The 26440-nt window shown below is 38.2% G+C and overlaps 1 protein-coding gene across 2 annotated transcripts; it reads right to left on the bottom strand.

Annotated features, from left to right (window-relative positions):
* Positions 1-737: 737 nt before the first annotated feature.
* On the bottom strand, positions 738-25561 carry rell1 (RELT like 1). Of its 2 annotated transcripts, none has more exons than XM_017472645.3 (7): positions 25105-25561; positions 17737-17949; positions 12602-12676; positions 8513-8567; positions 4955-5197; positions 4089-4230; positions 738-1844 (listed from the first exon to the last, which is right to left on the bottom strand). In XM_017472645.3, exons 1-7 carry the CDS (start codon positions 25136-25138, stop codon positions 1821-1823), a joined length of 786 nt encoding a protein of 261 aa, XP_017328134.1. In that variant the 5' UTR covers positions 25139-25561; the 3' UTR covers positions 738-1820. The 2 variants fall into 2 exon arrangements, with proteins under 2 accessions (XP_017328134.1, XP_017328135.1); XM_017472646.3 differs by having other exon boundaries at positions 25233-25561.
* Positions 25562-26440: the final 879 nt, after the last annotated feature.

Genomic DNA, 26440 nt, shown 5'->3' with positions numbered 1-26440 from the left:
CAGCTTTTTTTTTTTTTTTTTAAATCTAATGCAAAACATTTATTTGACTTCCGATATTCCTTTACATTTTAGACATGTTTGGTTTAAAATATTGATTCCTAAATTCACAAGTCAATTTATTTTGGTTCAGTTCAGTCTTTGAATTTCACGACGTAATTCACCTAAAAAATCCTAAAAGAATGAGGTAGCAGGGACTAGCTAACATGAATTCATTTGCAATGGTGCTTAAATAGTCCATCACTCTTTATTAGGAAGATTTGAGAGGGGGTTGGAAGAAGCATTACCTGAACGGAGACTGAATCGCCAGGTTTGGCTTAGAACATTTTCGATTAACTGTATTCGGAAATATTCTCCTTAGGTTACATAGATACGCTTTACTAATAATATGCAACTAGATGGCACTCATTTGTTTTGCAAGCCAAAATAAAACTTTATAACTGTAATTACGCTCATCTGTGATTATCTCAGAAAAGTATTGCGACGTTTGCTGTAGATATACAGAGCCCCAAAATGTATTGTTTTATTCATTTGGGGAACATTTGAACAAGAGTACACTTAAAATTCACACACCGCTCACCGCTTTTTCCCCAACAGACACACACCTCAGACAATACACATAATAAAAGTATTGGCAAATGTGGTTTGGCTAAAGTGTACTGAATTTAGATTCCCAGTATCTCTAAGAGCCTTTCTCCAATACAGTAGCTATATTTAGGCCATTTATTTCCTGATGTGTGTGTTTTTTTTGTTTTGTTTTTTAAACATTAACAACTGGTATGTATGGAACACGAAACAGTATGAGAGTAGACAAATAGTATAATAGTATTACTGTATTCCTTATGTATTTGTATTAGATTACAACACAGTGCTTTTTATTCTATGAGGTAACCAGCCAGGTACATAGAATGTAAATAAACCATGCAGTTTGGGTGATCTGGTGCAACATTTTCCTAAAGCACAGGTGAATTGGCATTATATTTTACACAGAAGCTCCCCATATCATTTTCTAGATTTTTTTCTTTTTAGGTTTTAGCAGGATTTGTTTGTTTGCATCATTATATACTCTTGCATATGGCTTCAGTAAGATATTTGGGAAAGTATAGCGCACTAACCCTAGTGTTTTATACCAGCATGGAGACATTGGCTGAAGTTACATTAAACATCACGCTGATCTGGTTAAAGGCACAAAGGGTTTGGCAAAGCGAAATATAAAACGAACGACAAACAGTAAGCCATCTGGTGGACAGGTGGAGCAGGGTCAAACAAGGTGATTCGTTCAGACATGTGCTTCATTAAAATTTGTACCCAAGATGGTTTTCTGGTTCTCTGTAGTGAACAAATTGAAAGGTGCACTTAAAAATGACTCCCTGCTTTCTTGGAAGTAGTAGACTGAGTCACATGACCTTGGGTCACATAACCATTCTGGAGTCTACAATGTAATGTGAGCGTATGTTTGACTGTGGATTAACCATTGATCCGCTCGCAGACATTAAAATGTACAAAACGACTCCGTGTGTGGTTAATGATGCACTGTTTTTATAAAGGGAGGAGAAGGACATGCTGATGGAATAACTGACAAACTGGTGCCCGTTCCTCCTCCCTTCCCAGATACACAAACAAACCCCAGCAGCACGAGCGTGGAGTCTAATACTGCCATTCAAATTAAAAGGCCTGGTCACTTTGCTTCATTCTTTTACCACCATTTTGTCTTTAGAGCCTTGGTGTTAACTTCCTCCCTCTCTGCTGTGGTTGGGTTTAAAACATGTTTAAAATTTTTTCTTGATTATACTTGACTAACAGACCTTGCTCCGCCCAGACCATCACTTTCTATCATCAGCCTCTGCCTAAAGAGAGAAAAATAGCAAATGATTAAAATCAATTACACATATTAGAGTATGTCTGTTACGCATACAAATGATCCAACACGTCCTCACAAAATCTCAATTCAAATACAAGTCAAAGACCTTGTGTTTTTTTTTTTTTACTTTAACATAACCAACTGTGGTGCTGGTGAGCTCAGTTGAAATGAGTTGACTGACTAATCCAATACTGGGCAGCAGTGTCGGTACAAATAATACAGTTAGTAGTTTAAATACATTTCCCAGTAGTAAGGAGAAAGCATGCCTACTTTTTGAATCAATTAGCCTATAAGAAGCGAGACTACAAACTCCATTTCCGGAAATATTTTCTAAAATACGCTAACCTTTTGAACCTTTATTTAACAGACAAAAGTATTTTTTAAAAATCCAATTCCAGTTTTCACCGACACCTTAAATGCATTTTGTAAATATAAAGAAATTTAAAATTTGATGCCTGAAACACGCTCAAAAAATAATACTAAGTTGGGACAGAGGTATGTTGACCACTGTGCTACATCACCTTTCCTTTTAATTACACTTTTTAATCGTTTGGGAACTGAGGATACGCATTGGTGCCATTTTGCAAGTGGCATTCTTGCCCATTCCTGCTTGATACAAGACTTCAGCTGTACATTTTCAATAGGAGACAGATCTGGACTGCTGGCAGGCCAGTCAAGCACACGCTGTTGTAGCATTTGCAGAACGAGGCCTGGCATCGTCTTGCTGAGATAACTGTGGACTTCCGGGAAAAGACGCCACCTTGATGGCGGCATGTTTCTCTAAACTCCCAATATATGCCGCCGTGTCAATGGTACTTTCATACATATGTTAGTCACCCATGCAGGGGCACTGATGCACCCCCATACCATGACAGATATTGGGTTTTGCACCTTTTGTCTTTGGCACAGAGAACTTGACGTCCGTTTTCCCACCCAAAAACACAACAACCTGAAACGTGGACTCATCTGAGTACAGCACGTATTTCCACCGTCCTTCGGTCCATCTGAGATGAGCTCAGGCGCATAGAACTCTGTGGCGTTTCTGCATAGAATTGATGCATGGCTTTCTCCTTGCATAATCGAGTTTCAGGCTGTATTTCTTGATGCAGCGGCGGACTATGTTAAGTGACACTGGTTTTCCAAAGTACCCCTGAGTGCATGTGGCTGTATTTACTACAGTAGCATGGCGGTTTCTCACGCAATGACATCTGAAGGCTCGAAGGTCAGAGAAATTCAACAAAGGTTTTCAGCCTTGCTCTACATGGACCGAGATTTCCAGGCTTCCCTGAATCTTTTCACAATATTGTGTACTGTAGATGGTGAAAAACCTAAATTCTTTGCAATCTTGCTTTGAGAAATGTTCTTTTGGACCTGACTGACAATGCTCTTGCGACGTTTGGCACAAAGTGGTGAGCCACGACCCATCTTTGGTGGATGTTCCTTACATACCCAATCATGACACCCCCATCTGTTACCAATTCACCTGCTTATTGTGGAGTGTTTCAAAATGGTGTACCTTGAATATTCTATATATAACTTTTCACTCTTATTTTGCCCCGTCCCAACTTGTTGTGTTTGTGTGTGTTGCAGGCATCAAATTCAGATTTTGTTCATATTTACAAAATACAATCAACTTGGTCAGCCAAAATATAAAACGTAGTTTCTTCGCACTTTTATCAGTTAAATAAAGGTTCGAGAGGATTAACAAATGGCAGATTTTTGTTTTTAGAAAATATCCCAACTTTTCCAGAAATGGGGTTTGTACTTAAAGTTTCACTAATAAACGATAGGGCCACAACAAATAATAGACAACATCTAGAAAATTCAATAATACAAATAACTGCCAATGAATTTCATTACAGGTTAGTTGGACTGTGTTATGAAGCACACTGTGGTTAATTACTATCCCCTTTGGGCTGCATATTGTGGTACTACTTTTTTTTAATGAATTATTAGCTAAGAGAAATCCACCTGAAAATTTCAACATGACTGGAATGTTTCTAATTAATTACTTGACTGATTGGTTAATGAATTAATTAGACACTAGACTAAGTCTCATATGTATGGTGTTGGTGGTAAAATAAAGAGGCAGATACAGGAAGAAAGCAAAGGCAGTGGTGATGTCCTGCAATGATTCCCTGCAGTTTTCTCTATAGCAACCCTCTCTGAATGCGTGTCTGTGTGTACTGCGTGGTTTATTAGTTTGCAGTGTGTTCTTAGTGGAGCTCACCTTAGGCTGGGCATCTGTGCTGCTGTTCAGTGGAGCTCCCTCGGTCTTTACCGGAGTGGCAGGGACACTGCCGTTAGGCTCAGTGATCAGCAGGGTGTGTCTTTCCCGGGTCGGCCGTGGGTCAGTTTTAGTCACGCGGAATCTGAAATTCAACTCAATTTCTTAAGTCTGCCATTCAGCACACTATAAAACACACATACATCTCTGTTTACACACAACATGAATACTAACTACCCACATGTTTGGTTCACAAACGTTCATCCAGGAATGAATTAATTAAAATCGGGAAATTAATTTAAATCTCCCCACAAATGCACATGGGTTAGGGTGACCCTGACATAAAGTCTCATTTATCACAATGGATGAATGAGGAAATGCTCGATTAGCATTCAAAACACAGACTCCCCTTCGGAGAGCACACAAGTATGAGCGATGCCCTCATAGCCACATACGCACAGACAGACGCAGACGCACATCCACCCGACATAATTGATCTAAAGTAATGGTTAAATGTGCACACACGCACACACCAAAATGTCAACGTGTCAGTCAGTGTGTCGTAACAAACACACAGGCACCTGCTTAGAATATTTGCATGTGTCTGTACATCCGTGCGAGACCAGATGACGCACACCAGGAACAGAAATCAAGAAAAATCAATGAACTTCCTTGTTCGTGGCGCACAACCTCACTACACACACTCATTCATCTAAAGGCTGCGTTACATGGTGTGATTTTGGTCATGATAATGCAGTCAGAGGATAGAGTTGCAAGTTGTTAAAGAATGCCTTGTATGGTAGGAGGGCTATAATGACTGTATAAATACCACAGGTTTCTTTCCCAGTCGCACACAGTCGAACACACACCTGCCAACTGCCAGCACGGTGACCTCTCCGGCATGTGAGCGGCGCTCCACTTTCCTGTTCGAACCGCGCCGCATGAGGGGCCATTTCTTTTGATTGCAGCGGTGACACGTATTGTTGTGCCCCATAACTCCTCCGATAGTGTGAAGGTGGTTACAGGTGTGTTTGGCTGCTGCGGCAGGAACTCCGGGTGACACGGGGCTCGTAGGGGACGCAGGAGCTGGTGTGGTAGGTGTTATAGGCGCTCTACAAAGAGACAAAATATCAAACAGTAAGAGACTAGACAGAGAAAAGACATTATGAGAGACATCATAAGAACCTGAGATTGTATTTGTTTTGCTTCAGCTCATTTTTTCCCCCATTGAGGACACATATTAGTGTGTTACTGCTAGTAATATTTTTTTACTACATCGTCAGTTATTCCCCAAGACAGACTATGAGCAACAATTTTCTGACCAAAACCAAGAGTTTTCTAGCATCACTGAACAATTCAGTAAAATATTTTCCTGGCAAATGTACCATTTACAGAATATGTTCGAATTATTTGGGTTTGTTTTGTTTCATTCATTTATATTCAGTAAGCGCTTTATCCTGGTGTTGGATCCAGAACTTGTTCCAGGAACACTGGGTGTGACACCCTATATGGGACACCATTCAATCCCAGGGCACCATGTACAGTACACTCATTCACACCTACAGCCATTAAGCATAGTCAGTCCACCTAACGTGACGTATTTTGGAGGTGGGAGAAAAGCAGATGTAACCCACACGAACAAGGGGGAACTGTACCTCAGTGGCAGCATCCCATTGACCGGTCTCTGTTTCACTATACGGGTCACCACTGAGGGTGCGCAACATGTCGTGTTAAAAAGGCGGGGTTAGATCGGGACGGAGACGTTATGTAAATGACCATCTGCAGGAAGGATGAGAGAGGAATAAAAGACATGGCACAGACAGGCTTTTACAGCCTTCTTGAATTCAAACACCTACACACCAGCAGGGAGGTATGTGTCTGTCTAAAGGTTGGCATGGTTTATAAAAGAAGGAACTGAAAAGCTGAAGACTGAGACATTCAAACTAACAATGATTTATTCAAAGCACTTTTAGAACATAATGACATTTAGAAACCATTTCTTTCTACGCATGTCCAGGAAAATCATACACGACTCCCAATCTGTCAATCAACTCTCACGCCAATCTTGGCCCTGCCTTGTCTAGCTAGCACAGGCCTCTGGCTCCTCCCAGCTGCTGCTCTAAGTGTTCCTCTGGCACTGTGCCCAACAGCCAAGTCAGGAAACCAGAGCATGCTGTCCGACGTCACTGCGCCGAAATACTCCAGCCTGCAACTAATCTGTCCCTTCCACTCATCCATACACTCTTCCACCATGTCAATCATTAATTCTCTCTGGCTGCTTTGACTCCTAATGATACGTCTTCCCTCATTCCCTGTCTCCACAGCTGCCATCATTAAGCCATCCTCCCTACTGCGGTGTTATTCTGATACTCCACAAGCATTCCCGGCTTCTTATCCAGCTCATCTGTGGGCTTTTTTTTTTTCCTTCTCATTTTTTCACGTATGAGATTTCTCCTTTCACACTGAGCCTGCATTCACTCCCCAAGGACACACCGGCTCACTCTTATGTTTCCCTTATGAATGGAGTGAAGACCTTGTATTGTGGATGAGAGGCTTTCGATAAATCTTACATTGCATGGACTTATTGGAAAAAAAAAATATGAGTACATTCGTAACATCAAGGCTGAAGTGCTGAATGAAAACAAACAAACAAACTTTCATGCCCACGATTTGGTGTCAGAAAGATGAGCTATACACATGACAGAGCGGCTACTTCGTGAGTGGATGCACCACTGAATCGGCTACATTTACCCAGAAACAGTTCTGTAATGTTAAACTGAACAATGCTACAGACCCCACCATTTTATTCATCTTAATATATGTAAAGGAGGTCTTATGCATTTTGGCTTTTATCACACTGGTACAGTAAACCATACACACTGTACAGTAAAATATTCATATGGACACCAATCAGTGTACATACATAAATATTCACATACACTGAGTTTACACGTATACAGATCTAGTGATGCGGAGTGACAATTTATTTGAAAGTCTACACTGCCACCTTGTGGTATCAACCTTCATTCATCAAATGCTAAAACCTTAAAAGGAGCTCAGCTGTCAAAAATCATCTCAACTGAGTTTTCTCCATACCAGACAGCTACAGGATTATTGTTTTGCTTCATGAAATTGAGTCAAAATAACAATATGTACAGGAAAATAAATAACACATCCAACAATTGATATTTTGAGATTAAAAATAATGTTAAACTGGTTTTCATAACTACAGAAATTTTTTTTGCTGCAAAACATTAGTTCCAATTTTACGGGTGCCCTTATGTTTGCTGAAGCCTTCTCTAAAAAGAACAGGACTAAGCTTTCATTCAACCCTTTTCAAATAGCTTGTTATGGACACTGAGTGAAATAGCTGACTGTACAACATGACAACATGGGTTAATTGTCCAATTTGATCTCTCTCTCGTCTCCCTTAACATCCTCCTTGCTTTTTGAATCCAAAGCCATGGGCATTATTATAGAGTCGGTTCCCCACCTTTTGCTGCTCCAACAGCCTCCACACTTCTGAGAAGGATTTCCACTAACGTTCGGTGCGTGACTGTAGAGATTTGTGTTCATTCATTCACAAGAGCATTGGTGAGGTCAGGCACTGATGTTGGGTGAGGAGGCCTGGGGCTCAGTCAGCGTTCTAGTTCATCCAAGAAGTGTTCAGTGTCGCTGAGATCATGGCTCTGTGACGGGTCACTCGAGTTCTTCCACTTCAACCTTGGCAAACCATGTCTTCATGGAGCTCGATTTGTGTACAGGGGCATTGTCATGCTGGAACAGGTTTGGGTTTCTTAGTTCCAGTGAAAGGAAATTGTACTGCTACAGCATACAAAGATATTCTATACAACTGTGTGCTTCCAACTTTGGGGGAACAGTTTAGTGAAAACACACATATGACCGATTGTCAGGTTTCCACAAACCTTTGGCCATATAGTGCATCAGTATGCTGATGTGTCGTCTTCTCAGCAAACTTTTACATTTTTCCACACTTTTATATTTGCCCTAATTGTGCTTAATGGTATGTTTAACTGCTTTTCATGTCCATTATCTGACTTGGGCCAGTCAACAGTCATTTGTCACTTTCGTACTAAAAGCTCTTTTTTCTCCATAGTGCTGGGTGTGAATCCTCATATTTGGCTAAAGGCAACAATGGATGACTTGAATTTGTATAGGTTTATTTTTAATATTCCTGAAGGGTTTAGCAAAATTAACATTAATGTGATTTTTATGAGAGTAGGTATTTTCACTATAAATTTGTGTGCAATGTTTATTTTATACAGTATCTTTTACCCATTCCTTTGAAGGATGACAATATTTCTGAAGCTCACCCTTCTAGAGATCACCAGAAAACATGTGTGTAGCTCCCCATACTGAATACATTGTAAAAATTGAAAAGTTTTGTAACAAATAATGTATCTTACCCATCAGAGTCTATGCTGTTCTCAGTAACCATGGCCTTCAGGGCATCTGTGTTAGCTAGGGGGGGGGGGGGGGGGGGGGGGGGGGTGAAAGAGATATTGAAACTGTGGACAGATAGACAACATTTGACTTTTAAAAACTGATCAAGTTAGAACATTAAGCTTCTTCACATGCTTTTCCATAATCATACCCAGGTTATGTTTTTTTTTTTCTTTAATCACCCACTCTCTCTTTCATTCTGAATCCTTTTTTTCTAACCTGCTTTCAACCTTCAAGGACACCCTGGCTCATTCCTGTGCTTTGCTTTTGAATGGAGATCAGGAATAGAAAAGAGTTTACTATAGACAATGTTTTCACTGATTTACACAGAACACGCAGACCTTGCTGAAGAACATCAGTGTGTGCCCGCATTCAGTACGTCAAAGCTTTTATTTTGAATGAGACACATGAACCAATGTCTGGACCTTTAAAAGAGAAACAGTTCCTGAAACCGCTGGTGAACACAGTGAAACTGGGCTTTACCTGCATGTAGCATGAGAACACATAGCCTCTGCCATTTACATCCTGTGTACCAGATATCAGATATGGGGGGGGCCGGTGGGGGAATAGAGCCAGCCAGTTCAAACAGGTCTTGTGGTCAAAAATAACTTGGTCAATATTTTCCATTTTCCACCTTGTTTGTTGTTATTCTAATCTTACATGCATTATTCTCACCACTAGATGGCAGGCAAGCGCAATACTAGTTTGAGTCGGCAGAAATGTGCATGCACATGCAAAATACCTCAGCCAAAATATACCAACCAAACAAAATACTTGCAAGAGATTCCAAAATAGTGGTAGCTGGCCCATTAAAAAAAAAATAAAAAAATAAAAAACAAAACACACCTAGGTGGCCCGTGGAACTACATGTTTGCCCACCATTAGGCTACTCTCTACAAAATGGTGCATCTAGACGTAGCCTTTCTGATCCATTTCTGATCGTTGAGTCATTTTCACTTCCATTACCTTGATTCAGCAAAGACCCTACCCAAAAAACAATCAAACAAAAACAAGCAAACAGCACTACTGCAAGTAGCATCAGGTGAGATGTACTGTAACATTAGAATGATGTACAGTTTTACACAGAGTGATTTTTTTTAAATAAAAGGTCAACTGAGACAGAGAAAAAGAATAGAATATTCCTTAACCATGATCAGCTCACATGAATCCTCAGAGCATGACGATAACACAATGACTGTGCCAACAAGTCTTTCGTTTCCCTTTCTTTCGGCACAGAAGTACATTACTCATGCCAGTGGGAGGCTGGTGATGTACTCGTGTTTTTATGAGCAATGAATTTTTTTTAAGTAAACCTTCATTTGAGAAAATCTGTGTGTATCTGTTATCTGTAAAAGCAGGGAAAGACAAACATTCATCTTCCTGGAATTATGGTATTTTAAACTTTATTATGGCGGTCAGAATTTTAACAAGCATGAAACCCAAGTTGCCTTCTGTATCATGAGAATGTTCGGGTTTTATTGATATACAGCAAAATGAGAGAAGCACTAAAACAGGGAGGGTGACGTGAATAGTTAGTTTAAGACATTCAGTAGTCTCTAGAAAGGGAAAATTGAAAGCATTAGCAGTTACTGCAGTATCCTTGACCCATGCATGTTTCTCACAATGCAATAAAAATAGAAGATTGAGTGGTCTGATTTGGAATCGCTGTCTGCAGATTTACAGTTCATTTAACGATGTTTCACGAATCATTTTACAATGAAAGTTTTTACAACTGCAGCAGTTTCCATGATTTGGACATTTTACCCTGTTTACAGTGTAATGTTTCACTTCTTATTACTGTTAAACTTTCACGAAGATGTTTAGGTTGGGTTTACACTTCAAGATTTTCCGCCTGATTCTGCTGTTGATGAAATAAATAAATAAATAAATAAATGTCACACATCGTAAAAGAAGTCTTTGGTCATGAGTTAAGACTGGCGGTCCTACAATGTGTCATAATGTGTTGTGCTCAATGGCGACCTAACGATCTGGCAGTGTCCGAACATGTTTATTAAAATGTGATCAATGCTGCCATGTTCATTTAAAAGCCACACATGCACACATGCACATTCGCTCGCACGCACCCACCCTAACCCCCCCTAACCCCCCCCCCCCCCAACCACACACACACACACACACACCACACACCACACACACACCAATAGAGTGCTCGTGGTTTTGGCTGCATCCCCTGACATTTGTTTTCAATTCATCTTCCACCAAAGACAAAGATCCACGACCGTGTATAATAGGCCGCACCGCATCTCCCAGCTGTCACTGTTTATAAAATCTATATGACAAAATCATTTAACAAGTCATAATTTTTACAGAAACAAAACAAATAACAGCGGCTAACATTAATACGAGAAACTCGTCAGAGTTTTTTTTTTTTAACCTGTTATAAAATGAATATGAAAATATAGCCATTCAAACTTTACAATCTGTTGTATACTGACAGTTAATGTTTACCGTGTGATTCCCATCAACAGGAATCGCAACCTATTTCCCTCTACTTAGAAAAGGACAGCAAGCCTGCTAGCCAGTAAACTCAGTCTGAATGGAGCTCGAATGGCAGACACTGATTCTCTCAGTAAATGTTTTTATAAAAGTCTTTCACAAACTATTCAGTCAAAACTATTTGTACGCAAAGCTCTAAAATGTGTACAATCTGTCCTTTGCGAGATGGGACTACTTAGATGTAATAATTTGTGTGTTACTAACATAGATGTATACACTGAAATGCCCCTGTTTACACCAGATTGCACATGGATATTGCAATACAATAATTTTTTCCCCTCTATAAATGATAATTGAGGGAATGCAGGAACTGACTTCCTTTTGTATAAAGGGCTGGTATGCATAAAACCTCCCAGAGGAAGATTTCGGTCTTGCTAAATAATTCTTAGAAATCAGAAGATTTACGCTTATACTTAAACGTAAGAAAGGGAGTAATGTACAAAAATGCTTTAGCCTGAAGAATACACTTAAATAAGAAAGTCCTTACTGGGTTGGGGCTTGTAAGGGAATGACTGTCTATGTCATTTAAGTGGAATAACACACTCTATATGAAAATAGTGCACCCTGGCATGCCCCACACAGTCTGTGTGTTATTATATTATTATATGTTATTATATTACATTAATAATCTCTTGCATCACTATAAGAAACAAATGTAATAAATGCAGACCGTTTGGATTAGGCCACGTGGTTATCTGGCTGCTCTGTTCATTTGATCTCAAGAGCATAAAGGCACAAAATTCTACTTGTGTACTGTAAATACAAATAGACACAGAACAGGCTGTAATAGTTTCAGGAGCGCTCGGATACCGCTCGGCTGGAGTGCCGGGTCGCAGAACGAGCAACTTCAGCAAATTAATACACCGCCGCCTGTGACAAAACCAATACTGAGGTCGATTTCTTCATGTAGAACAACTGATTGTATCGTTTTATGTGGAAATAAGCATCAAGGTAGCGCTCATCTGTAATATGACTGGATATGAGGCATTTTTCGCTGCTACCATCTCGTGGAAAACCATTTTCTTGTTCTGACTGGTCAGATTGAACCCAAATCTATTCATAATTAATTCCTCCATTTTTCCCCCATGTAAACATCAGATACTAACTATGCACTTCTACTGGCTCATCTACAGAAACAGGGTGTAGGCTAGTCAATTTATGGCAATGCATAAAATTTACTCCTAGGATTAATTCCTATGTCAAGTTACTCTGACAACTTTTATAACACATTTTCGCTTGAGGCATTTAACTAAGATTTTTTTTTTAGGCATGTCTATTTTGTTCCTCAAACCTTTCTACACATAATGGCCCAGATTTGTTTGTTCTTTTCTCTGAAACATGTAGAAATGACTGTCTATGATAATTGCACATATGCTACAGATGTGACAGCGAGTGCTGGAATATTAGTTTAAATCCTCTGTACTCTATGAAGTGTACAAGGCACACTTCACACTCTTCCTCTCTCACTCTGCTGGCTGGAGCACAACAGGCTGATTCAGTGCAATGTGTATTCATTCATTCACCCCCCCTCCTACCTTCGTTTGACATGATGTAGTGAACGATCTGGCCCACAGTGTCTGTGTTGCCCTCGCTGTAGGTGTCATTGATATCTGCAAAGACAGAGAGACAATGGGTTCATTCAAAAGAGATCAAGTGAGTATTTGATGAAAGCTCAAAAGAGATGAGGAAGTCATGCTATACAGGTTTAAGTTACAAAAAATGCTTTATTTAATCTGTAGGAGAGCGGATGAGGCTCACGACAGGACGCATTAGTCAGACAGGTGTCTGCATGACGCTGTTCAGAAAGCAGCATTTGGGTGCTGGACAGTGTTGTGTAGCAGGTATTTTCTAAAACAAACAAACAGTGTTCTGTACTCTCTGAGTGATACTGCATATAACAAAGGAGATCTTGTGCCTGATTAATTACTGAATAAATACACCGATTAGCCATAACTTTAAAACCACCTGCCAAAACAGCTCTGACCTGTTGAGGCATGGGAATCTTATTTGTTGTTTATTTTGCACTGTAACGTTTTGGACTATGCATAGTACATGCGATGGTGGTGGCAGGGGCGTGCTCGAGTGTGGATGTAGTGGGTCATAGACAGCATGAACTTTTTCAGTAGCTCTTCTGTTGGATTGGACCAGACAGGCTAGACTTCACTCGCCTTGGGTGCCCATGACTCTGTCGCCAGTTACTGCCTTGGACTACTTTTGGTAGGTACTAACAAGACCTGCTGTTTTGGAGATCTGTGCCAGTCATCTAGCCACCACGATTTGGCCCTTGTCAAAGTCGCTCGGCTCCTTACTCTTGCCCATTTTTTCTGCTTCCAACACATGAACTTCGAGAACTGACTGTTTACATGCTGCCTAATATGTCCCACCCCTTGACAGGTGCCAGTGTAATGAGATAATCACTGTTATTCACGTCTCCTGTCAGTGGTTTTAATGTTATGGCTTCTCGTTGTAAATCTCTAAATAAAATGGAAAAACAAATACAACAAAAATAGAGATGGCACAGTACTACTTTTTCCTTTTCCGATACTGAAACCTAACAAAAAGTGATATGATCGGTCAGTTTTTTTAATCATATAAAATGTAGTAGTACATGTGGATACTTGTGTGGATTCTGCACAATTCTTAACTACAAACACATAACACTTCAGAAAAAGGCCAGGCCTGTCAAGTAGGACATGTCATGACATACACACATATTACACATTACAGTAGTAAAAAAAAAAAAACAGTTGTGAGAATTCTATTTGGTAGCAGGATTTGAGGTCAACATGTTCTTAACACTTGTGAACAGTTTTTATAATACATCTGTAATATAAAACTCATTTTGAAAATTGATCGTCACTTTATGCAAGTAACTAAATTAAATGATACTGACTGGTGTTTGTAAATTTAAATGAAAAGAGTGATTTATAATCTTTAGTGTCTCACTTGTCTACGCCCCATTTCAATGCGTTTTTGGGGTTACCGACCAGAAAATACTATTTAATGACTCTTGAAGGCATACTCCAGCATTTTCAAGCTAATCTACTAAACCTTTTTGGACAGTTTGGACAGTTGACGGGCCAGTCAATAAATGTTGATGTAAAACATGCTCTAAACCTGTACAATTTGTCCTTAAGGATATGGTTTCAGCTGAGAATATTTTATGATAATTTGTGGTTTTATAGGTGATTCAGTTCACTGAGAAAACTCTGTAGGGAAACGTGTTAAAACGTGTGTAATAATTGCAACAGGTGCACTAGTTAGAGATTAGGCTGGGGAAGAAAAGAAAGAAAAAAAAAAACACAAGAAAAGATCCTGGACAATTAATTTAAAGAAATATACTTACAACAATGAAGACACAAGTTACCTGCTCACAACGTTTTTGAAATTCCTGAGTATTTTTATTCAGGCACATTACTTAAACCACTTCAAAAAAGCCAGAACAATCTGTTCAGCTAAGCCAAGTGGGGTTAAATAGCTTTAAATTTAGTTGGGGGAAAGAAAACATCACTGCAATGTACTGGACTTGTTTAGCTTCTTAGTTGGTTGAATGATGAACATGAATAAAACAGTGCCATCTCTTCTGTCATTCTTCTTGTTAACATTTCGTGACGCCTACTCTAATGACAGCACCAAGTCTATTTCTGTAACATTTAACAAGACTGGAGTCATTTGTAAGGGGACATTGGTTCCTTTCTCTATGCAGAACAGTTTAAATGCTCAGGTTTGCGAATGCGGACTTCCCTCTTTAAATCAGACCACAGGTTTTCATTATGGTTAAAATCCGGAGACAACGATGGTCGTTGCAAAGCCACTGATTTTGTGTTTCTTTAACGTATTGCTCTGGAAGCACATCGTCTTGTTGAGTCTGTGCCTTCTGGCAGAGACAATGGACAGACTTCTGGCAGGTTTTGTGCTGAACCAAAGTGTCACTGGACCACTTCCATATTTTACAGTGGCTATATGGTGCAATTCCTTCTATGCACCAATTGTCACCAAACCTCCTGATGATGAGCATGAACAAAAAGTGTGATTTTATTTATTTATTTATTTAAAGTATTTTGATTTTCTAGCTCAGTAGTTAAGATGTCATGAGTTCAAATCCCAGCACCGCCTAGCTGCCACTGTTGGGCCTTAACCCTCAACCCACCCTTAATCCTCAACTGCTCAGATTTATAAATAAGATAAACATAAGTCGCTCTGGATAAGGGCGTCTGCAAGATGCCGTAAATGTAAATGTAAGATCCTCTCAAGAAGAGTTCATGTCTTACAACACTTTCAAGCCGCTTGTTGTTATGAAATTGACATTTAACAGGTGATTTTGAAAAAACGACAACCACTAAACTGTGCAACTCTGAAACTGAGATCTTTGGGCCAGCCTTCATCATCCTTCTCACTCTGTGGGGGCAGACAGTGTGCTCATGGTTCCAGTTTAAACTGTTTCATACATGAACTTTTTATAGCACTAATTGCGCTTAATTTTTTTAATGGCTTATATACATTTATATATATATCCATTATCTGATTTGTAATTTCAACAACCGTCTATCTCCTTTGTGCTGAAAGCTCGTAATGTATGACAAAGGGATTTTACATGTGATTTTGCATGTGTTTACATGAGCTCAACCTCATTTATACCACAGGGTCACAGGGCATGGTTAAAGGCTTCAACAGAGTAATATTATATTATATTATATATTTTGATCATTGTTTGCACTTATTTAAAAATGTTCTTAATCTTCCTAAATTGTGCCCGATGTATTACTAATAGGTGAATAATAAAATATCTTATTACTAAAATTTTTTAATTTTGAGTATAGATACATTGGTTTTCATATAGTTTGAGTGAAATATTTTTTTTAATGATTATGCATGATGTTTATTTTATACAATCTTTTTTGCTTATTTTATTTAATAAAAGGCAGCACACACTCCTGGAGTCATGCAAAACATCATCCTTTCTGATTTAATGCTTAGAATGCAGTGCTGTTGTGAGCTGTGGAAAAGCACGCATGTCAAACATCTCACAAGAAAGTCCCACAGCCTATTTTATGCACCAAAGTCAAAAATCATCCAGAAAAAACCCCCCCAAAAAAACCATTTTAATACAATAATGAGAAAAAAAATTGCGTGAATCGTTGGTCACTTCATGGGAACAGAGATCTAACGATGATTAATGGGTCGTGTTACTCACCTGTGTAGTAGTGTTTACTGTAAACGTACACTGGTTAGAACTAATGTTGGGCACAGTCAACATTTTACCAGAAATTTAAATGGTGCACATTTCCAAGCATACAATAAACAACAGTAAACACACTCCACCCATATCCTTCCTATGGTGCCTATGCACACTAGTGAAAAGGAAGCTGTCCTTATGACTAACCAGCCACACAGGCTAGTCTAGCTGAGCCAGTATTTAAAGGCGTTGGAAGAGTACTAAAAATAACCTTCCTATTTTAAGTCATTAATTAGTGTCTGCAAATCATCTGGACTTTCAAGGTTTAAGGCTGGTCATCATGGACCAATCCAGAATAAAGAATACGGAATGCGGAATACCAGAAGAGCTGTAATCTCAGTTACTCATGTCACTAATCCTATTCACACTAGAGGACAAATTCCAAAAAAACATAGCTTCTTAACCTTCCCATAAAGGCTTTACCTCTATAGAGACCTTTTAGGCTACGTGTGTTTTTGGTGTGATGTTAGAAGCTGGTCAGCTGCTTGAAAAAAGGAAGGAAACAATTGTTCTAAGAAGTAAGAAAAGGAGACGCGATTAAGCTCGCTAGTTCATGCACCAACTCCACCATGGCATTCCCCTGCTGGTTTACAAGCTGTTCACCTCATAACGTGAGAATGCTGATCATGATTTCCTGGTGGAAATTTAGGTAGTAGTGGAGATTATATTGTATGGTTGCATGATATCATGTTGGGCCAATATGCTATGAAGGACCCTCACTGAGCAACAAAATATAGAATATTAAAATGTCAATACCAAATCACAATGAAGTGGTGTGTGTACGTTCAGAAAGCTCATTTCTTAGTTGTTAATTCTGAGTGGTTGCCTAACGAGTATTTGCTTATCCATGGCCCAAGTAGTTAGGAAGTTTAGACATTAGAGGACTTGAAATATCAAAAATAGCTATACATGTTTTCTTTAGTTTAAATGAAATTTTCCTATTTCTTTCTTTCTGTATAGGAAACAGAATGTTTTGTGTGTGTATGATTAATCAATACTATTTTTTTATAATCTGATATGGATTCTGAATCTACAGACATAATTACAAAGCTGGCCACTCCCTTCCGAATGTCAATACGACATTCTCATAGTGGTTCCTAATCACTGTATACAGAATGACAATTCAATTAAAATCTCACTTACTTGGCAATGTTTCATGTAAAATTAGGTGAAACTCACGACCATTCTTCAAACCATGCAACCCTTGAGCCTTTTATTATATTATATTATATATATAAATATTTAATGGACTCAAGATTTTTTATATTTTCCATTCAAATGATAATGCGCCATTCTGTCCCTTTTCCAAAAAAAGAGAAAAAAACAGACAAGGGTAAACCCTCGATCTGTGTGGTTATTATTAAAGCATACAGTGCAGCCCTGTAGAAGTGACATCTGTACAGGTATGACAAAATCCGAACACTTCATTCTTACCTCCGTCCTCCAGATGTTTCTCCTCCTCTCCCTCAGGCTCAACAAGTTCCTCAGCATCTGTGGTGCAGCGATAGCCCTTCTTCTTCAATATGTGGCAGATTAACATGCCCAGCAAGCCTAGGAGGAAGAAGACGGGCACCAGGCCGAAGGCTATGTACTCAGGGTGAGTGGAGCTGCCATGCTCCGTCCCTCCAGCGCCCGTTGTTTTGTTTACTAGAGACAGTCGAAACACAAAAGTACAGATTAGCATTCAGCTTTAAAAAGTAAAAGCAGCTTTTAAAATAATGCATATAGTCATGTTATATAATACTTTACATATAAAAGATACACTTATATAAACAGAGGTTTGTGGACACCTGACCATCACACCCATATGTGGGCCTTCTCCAAACTGTTGCAACTAAGTTTGAAGAACAGAATTGTGTAGAATGTCTTTGTATGCTGTAGCATTACAATTTCCCTTCACTGGAACTAAGGGGTGCAAAAATGTTCCAGCATGACAATGCCCCTGTACACAAAGTGAGCTTCTTAAAGACATGGTTTGCCAAGTCTAGAGTGGAAGAACTTGAGTGGCCTGCACAGAGCCCTGACCTCAACCCCACTGAACACCGTTGGGATGAACTAGAATGCTGACTGTGCAACAAGCCACCTCACAAGGAATACAGTGGTCCTTGAAAGTTCATGAACCCTTTAGAATTTTCTATATATCTGTAGAAATATGACCAAAACCATCATCAGATTTTCAAGTCCTAAAAGCAGACAAAGAGAACTGAATTAATGAGAAAAATGAGACAAAAATATTATACTTAGGAATTATTTATTAGGGAAAATGCTCCAATATTAAGAATCTGTGAGTGGCAAAAGTACAGTGGTGTTTATAATAAATAAATAAATAAATAAATAAATAAATAAATAAATAAATGGATTTGACCCATCCTTATTTTTTCATTTTGAATTTGTTTCAGAAATTAAAATAAAATCTAAGATAAAACAAAAGCAACCTGAGTAAACACAAAACTCAGTTTTTAAATGATAATGTTTTTTATTGAAGCAAAAATCTAATACCAACTGTGCCTGTGTGAACATGTATTTGCCCCTGTAGTTACTAATTCCCCAAATCTATGAAACTGCATTCATAATGGGGTTCAGCTGGACTAGACACAACCAGGCCTGATTACTGCAAACCCGGTTCAATCAAATCAACACTTAAATAGAACTTTTTCAACAGCATGAAGTTGGTTAAAAGGTCTTACCCTGTAACTTAGTGTCTTATTTGGTTAAAGTGCCTCTCTAGTAAACAAGAGATCCTGGGTTGGAATCCGAGCAGTGCCTGGTGCAAGATTCTACTTTTGCTTGTATTTCCTCATTTGTAAGTCTCTTTAGATAAAAGCATCTGCTAAATGAATAAATGTCAATGTAAGGAGAAGGCCACTGCTCTCCAAAAAGAACATTGCTGCCGGCCTGCAGTTTGCTAAACATCACGTGGACAAGCCAGAAGGCTATTGGAAAAATGTTTTGTGGACAGATGAGACCAAAATAAAAAAATTTTGTTTAAGAAAATTTTTAAGTGAGAAGGGCTATGTTTGGAGAACAGAAAGCATGGAATTCAAACATAAGAACCTTATCCTATCTGTGAAACATGTTGGTGGTAGTATCATGATTTGGGCCTGTTTTGCTGAATCAGGGCCAGGACGCTTTGCCATCATTGATGGAACAATGAATTTTGAATGATACCATTGATTTCTGAAGGAACATGTCAAAACATCTGTCCATGATCTGAATCTCAAAAGAAGGTGGGTCATGCAGCAAGACAACAACCTTAAGCACATCTACAAAGAATGGTTAAAGAAGAATAAAATTAATGTTTGGAAATGGCCAAGTCAAAGTCCTGACCTTAATCCAATAGCAATGTTGTGGAAGGATCCAAAGCAAGCAGCTGATGTGAGAAAACCCACCAACATCCCAAAGTGGAAGCTGTTCTGCACTGAGGAATGGGCTAATATTCCTCCATGCAGGAATCACTGATGTGATGAAGCGTACGTTTCATTAAACGGATGTTTATGTAACCGTCGTTAAGTTTTCTGTTACAGGACAAAGGACTTTGCCCATTCTGGGTCCGTGGTACCATGACAAGCTGTGTTATTTGATCTGATTAACTTCGAGAGAAAGAAAAAGAGAAGTTGGTGAAGAAGAGGCAGATAATGGCTGATATAAGTGATAACAGGAACTAACCTGTCTCAAGGACATTTCACAACACTAAATGTAAATGAACTGAGGAAATAAACTATAAGAAACAGATAAGTATGACTACCTTCATTTGAAACCCACTACATTACTAACTATAATAAGTGTCTAAACTTTCTAACTGTAGAAACATTAATTACTTAATAATAACTATGGCAAGTTTGATATGCATGCATACGATGGTCATCTCCACTAGAGTAACAGGCTCAACCAAGGTACTGACTGATGTTTACATGCAATATAATAATTCACACCAATACTGGCCAGTCGAGAGAGAGAGAGAGAGAGAGAGAGAGTGTGAGTGTGTGTAAGAGATATACAAAGACAGATCATGCCATTTGATAATGAGCATGTGAAGGGTGTTTACAGAATTGAACACTGCTGACTCACACCCAAAATAATCCCTGCTAGCCCACGTACTGGCTTGCCATTTTTTACATTTCAATTTTTCTCTAAGGTTTCTAAACTGAATGGATTTCATCCCACACTGGGAAACATCAGGTTCATTAGAATGCTCTTCCACCAACCCTGTTTTCCAGTACTGTTTAACACACTCTCCTGACTACGTTCAGTCATGACAGTTTCAACTATCTAGCAAGTGAAAGGAAGAAAGCAGCATCTGGCATCACACGTTCTGTTATGGAAGGCAGCTACGTAAAAGAACATTCAGGCTTAGCCACAAAAAAAAAAAAAAAAAAAAATTTAAATTTAGTTCTAAAATATCAAGTATTGTATTGCATCTATTAGACATTAAACAGCTTCATCTGATTTTAATAGGAAACTGAATCAGATCACAAGGTCTTCTGGCCAAGTTCTGATCTGAAAATCTATACTCATGATATTTACTCAATCTTTCAGCCTTTTAAAACCTGAGGTTTAGCTCCCTTATGCTGAGAATTATTAGAATGGCCATTAAGGCGGTGAATGAAATTCACCCAAAAGGGCAACAAATCATTAAGGCTATCTTTACAGTAGTACTGAAATGCAGTGTGAATCTTTCCCCTTCCTGCTCTTTAGTTAGATAACACTGTTAATCCCAGAGATTTATTACTCACACAGATACAGTAAATGCACAAATACAAACACTCTCTCTCTTTCTCTAGAAAGCAAAATAAATGACAACTGACTAATCATTTCCTTTGAAAATGAATAAAATGCATCACAGGGTCACAATCTGGCAGCAGCAGCAAGCATAATTTATTTTGAGGACTTTCTTGTTTTTCTGCAATTTATTTCTGACAAATCCAAGTGATGCCTCAAGTGATTTTCCCCAAACAATCCTATGGCATGAGATATCACACAATCTGATTTATTAGTGTCTGGAGCACGAAAAGCTTATAACTGCAGCTGATATACTGTATATCCCACAGGAGACAAACTAGGAGAGGTATCGGTGACTCATCAGTGTGAACTCAGGGTCGGTGTCTGAAGCCAGGAATTCCTGTACTATATACTTTCCTTATGGATAAGTGGTCATTCGCTTTAGGGGTCAAGAGATAAGCACTATGTATGTAAGGCACCGTCAAGTACGACTGCTTAGTTTTTGGTCACACGCTACATTCCCATAACAGTCTAGTCAGTCAGATGAACCCACCAACAATAAGTGTTTTGTTAAGCATTATCTGACACTGCAGCAGCACAAAATGCTTATTTGAACAAGTGTGTGTGTGTGTGTGTGTGTGTGTGTGTTACTGCACAGTTATAGCTCAGACAGGGCTTTAACATCCGTCTATGTGTACACTTCTCGGTACCTAGTGTATGAAGAGAATGGTTGTGCAAGACATGGCTTAAATTATTAGAGGCTGGACAGAATGCCTGACATCCCTCTGAGCTGTGACCTTCAACTGCAGCCAAGCAGAGCGATACTAAGAAACAGAAATCAATCTGGGGTCTTAAAATATGTCACACTAAAACAGGAATTAGGTTTCCCTAGAGCTGAACAATTAAGCACAGTTACAGTTTTTAGCTTGCTGAATTAATTAAACATTATTACGCAAGCCTGGGTTTGACATCCGAGCCGAAATAGAACGGCATATTCTGCTTAGTCAGGAAACAAGGACGTTGTCCATTCTCTCCACCTTGTGAAAAGTCATCGGTGTAAATAATGAAAATGTCAGCAGTTTAGACGAGTTATCTTGTCAGCAGCTGAAGGGATGCCAGCCGAATATAAAGACGTCAGAGGAAAACCAGAAGTTGGACCTTACACAATATGAAAGCTTCAAAGAGTAGGCCCCTTTAGGATAAAGTATCGGCCTCTTCCTTCAGTTCTGGCAGGATCAGGTTTCCTACTTTATTATAATACAGTACTGTATTATATTAAGACACTTCTACGTCTGGAAGTGAACATATGAATCTTTTCTATATCCATGTGTACAATGTACTGTATAATACAGGATGTGTCCTTGGAAAAATCAGTAAGCATGCAGAAATGTGGTGTTCTGGAAGAAAGTCTACATAAAAATACACTATACACACATTTCACATAAGCGTTCTCAGGGATGTAAATACTTTATATATATATATATATATATATATATATATATATATATATATATATACACACACACACAAACCCAAACACACACACACATGGTTATAGTCTATATCTTCACTGGCAATTCAGTTTATATATAAATTAAAAAAGAACTTCCAATCCGAAGAAGTCATTTTATCTCTGGTTCTATGATAGAATTTTGAATTTAAATGGTATTTTAAGATTATGTAAAGGAACAACATAAAATCTGACCATCTCTGATTTCTCACAGGATGATATATATATATATATAATTAAACATTTGAAATTCAAACAGTCAGTATCCAAAAAAAGAAATTAATTAAATAAATAAATAAATAAATAAGTAAATAAATAAATAAATAAATAAAACACATTCAGTCTTTGAGTTCATTAAGGCAAGGGACGTACAATATGACAAAATAAAAATCAGATCACGATATTTAACGACATTTCTATAATACACAATATGCATCACAATATACAGGCTCACTACCAAACCGCCAGCTTATAGTAGTGCTGCATTTGCCAAAAAAAAAAAAACAGAAAAACTGATTTTGCTGCTATTCTGATGATTTAAGTTAAAATTTTTGAACATCAAATTAAGTGCATCCAGATGCTTGTTTTAAATTGTCATATACAGTACATATAATAATACAGAATACTTAATATTATTAATATTAAGATTAAATAAGGGTATAAATTCAGTAGTTGCAATATAATTAATTACAATATGGATATTTGTATAGTTATTGCTCAGCCATAACTTAAACGTTCCAATTCGTTTCAAAATAATAACATTTTTCAAACTAAAAATTAAATCTGATACTTTGCAAGAAGACTTTATATCACTCTTCCTCCAAAACTGATGATTCTTTTTGGTTTAAAATTTCAGGTCGTATAATACAAATTCAAAACAATAATAATAATAATAATAATAATAATAATAATAATAAAGATATTCAATTTGAAATATGTAACATACAAACACACACACACATACATATACATATATACATACATATATATATATATATATATATATATATATATACACATATATATATATATATATATATATATATATATATATATATATACACATATATATATATATATATATATATATATACATATATATATATATACACATATATATATATATATATATATATATATATATACATATATATATATATATATATATATATATATATATATATACATATATATATATATATATATATATATATATATATATATATATATATATATATATACACATATATATATATATATATATATATATATATATATATATATATATATATATATATATATATATATACACATTTCTAATGGCATGAATAGCACCAATATGTGGATTACAGAGAAAGACATGTATTGAGGCATGCTCTCAGAGGTACTGGCTGAGATCAGGTGCAACTTTACACTCATAATTAAACGTACTAAACTATACTTTTCCTTGTCGTTGGGGTGGCACCATCAAGAGTACATCTTTTGTACCTTTAGTATGCAACTTTAATCTGTACCTTTAATTAGCTTTCAGAGCAAAGTACGTCAGTGGACCTTAAGGTCCAATTATGTACTTTAAAACATTTACAAGTAGAAAGCTCTAATCGCTTGAAAATAAATGAATATGAATAAGGAAACAGTCACGCTATCATTCATAAAATTAACCATGATAATTGTACGGTGCGTACTTGGAAATTCTAAGCATTTGAAAGGATTTCAAAATGGTTGAGAAGACGTGATTATATGACCACGGTTCTCAAAGTGGGGTTCAGGGACATGAAGCATAACCAGGGAAAGGGTCTGTGAGTTTCTAATTATGTCACAGTGGTGAAAATCATAATGCACGATTATTAAAGTTTTATGCATATCAATTAAGTCATCCATCCATTTCCTGTAACGTTTATCCTACACAGAGTCATGGGGAGCCTGGAGCCAACCCCAGGGGACTCGGGGCACAAGGTGGGGGACACCCTGTACAGGGTGCCAACCCACTGCAGTACACAATCACACAAACACCCATTCACACCCTACGGACAATTTGTAAATGGAGGAAACCAAAGTACCCTGAGGAACCCCTCGAGGCACGTGGAGAACATACAAACTCTTCTCTCACAGGGCGGAGGCAGGAATCGAACCCCCAACCCTGGAGGTGTGAGGCAAATCCCTAAATTAAGTCATCTCAAGTCGAATTATTTCGATTCAACTTTTTAATAAAAATGGAGTTGGATGGTTGGAAAATTCAGATATTAAAAACTCTCTTGTTCTAGTAAACAGCCAAAATATTAGTGTACACATTAACATAATAAGCCTAAGTTTTGTTTTACAGTTAAACTTTTTACAGTCAGGCCATCTTTTAGGAACCCCTGGTAGACCTCAGATCATCGGCCGGCGAATCAATCCTACCTGCCAGGCCATGAACACACACATTTAGACGTGTTTAGACCCGTGTGTATTGGTCTACTAGCACACACGTTACCTACTCCATCTGATCTCTATCTACAGCACACACACACACATGCCTGATTCCTGACTGTTTAATGGTCCTTGTAGCAGGAGGGAAACATGAAGCTTCTTACGTATCGCATTGACGCTCACTGCAGGTTCCGCCATGGGGTCTGAGAGAAGAGTCCTGAGATTCAGAGGAACCAGACCGCCGCGTTCAGGGTCCAGACAACTCGGAGAGATGTTAAACACGGGTGGTTACCTGCTAGCTAAACTTGGAGCGTGGTGTTTGCTGGTGTTTCCTCATTCTTCTTGAGTCAAGCCGCTGTGAGGAACTTCCCACTCTGTAACGTGAAGCTGTGAGTCTCTGCGTCTGTGTGTGCGGAAACACGACTGGAACGACAGCTCCTCGCAGTTACGAGTGTTCATTTGTTATTTACAAATAGATCCACGATTAATAATTATGATAAAAGTTTTTTACGTAAAAAACAATCCCAGAGCTAAAAGAGGAAAGCCGCATTCCTCCTCACAGTAGATGGAACTCAAGAGTGCATTACGTTTCCTTCCAAGCTAACGGAGTGGAAGGAAGGGGTGAAGGGAATCATGGGAAATGTTGTACAACTTTAAAAACAACGAGGACTTGACTACAATATCTTCCTGTTTAACCAAAATATTACCAGAATATATATCACATATTACATGCTGTAGTCTTACACTAGTTTACATGACTATCTAGTAGGAGGAAAAAAATATATACATATATTTTTTTCCGTATATAAAAATTCAAATCTTGGATGGCCCGCCCCGTTTCCCACGTAACCAGGCTACGACCGCACACTTATTGGCTGTGTCTCAAATTGCGCTGTATTCCATTGCACTACTCCACTATTCAGTATCATGATTGTTTACAACAATAACGTCTCAGGTCGAACACTAACTTTTTGAACTAAAAATGAAAATAAACAATCGCTCGGTAGAGTGAATTTAAGTAAACTGTTACAATATATTGCATTTGTGACATCATTTCCTGACCATGTATTTAAATAAATTAAACAGGCTTTCTTCAGACTGAAATGTGTGTAATTTTATCAGAACGGAGAATTTAAACATCATAAGCATTCCTTGGTATTCTGGGACACTTATTGTTATTAGATTTAACTCTGGCATCATCAATTATAAATTACACACCTTTAAATGTACACTTTACAGTTTCTTTCATCTTCATCCATCAACCCTACACAGGGTCACAGGGATCCTGGAGCCTATTACAGGGGACTTGGTGGGGGGAAACCCTTGATGGGGTGCCAACCCATCACAGGACACAATCTCACACACACTGTGGACAATTTAGAGACGCCAGTCAGTATACAGCGCATGTCTTTGCACTGGGCGGGGGAAACCGGAGTACCTCAAGGAAACCCCCGAAGCACAGGGAGAACATGCAAACTCCACGCACACAGGGCAGAGCCG

Source organism: Ictalurus punctatus, chromosome 7 (assembly GCF_001660625.3).
Source record: "Ictalurus punctatus breed USDA103 chromosome 7, Coco_2.0, whole genome shotgun sequence".
NCBI classification, from domain to species: domain Eukaryota; kingdom Metazoa; phylum Chordata; class Actinopteri; order Siluriformes; family Ictaluridae; genus Ictalurus; species Ictalurus punctatus.
This window is presented reverse-complemented; position numbering and strand designations above follow the sequence as displayed.

Excerpts from the sequence above, each read along its gene's own strand:
- rell1 (XM_017472645.3), bottom strand. The coding sequence starts at position 25,138 with ATGGCGGAACCTGCAGTGAGCGTCAATGCGATAC. Across the intron at positions 12,677-17,736 it reads GAAACATCTGGAGGACGGAG|ATATCAATGACACCTACAGC; the intron begins GTAAGAATGAAG and ends CTGTCTTTGCAG. Across the intron at positions 5,198-8,512 it reads AACAGCATAGACTCTGATGG|AGCGCCTATAACACCTACCA; the intron begins GTAAGATACATT and ends GTCTCTTTGTAG.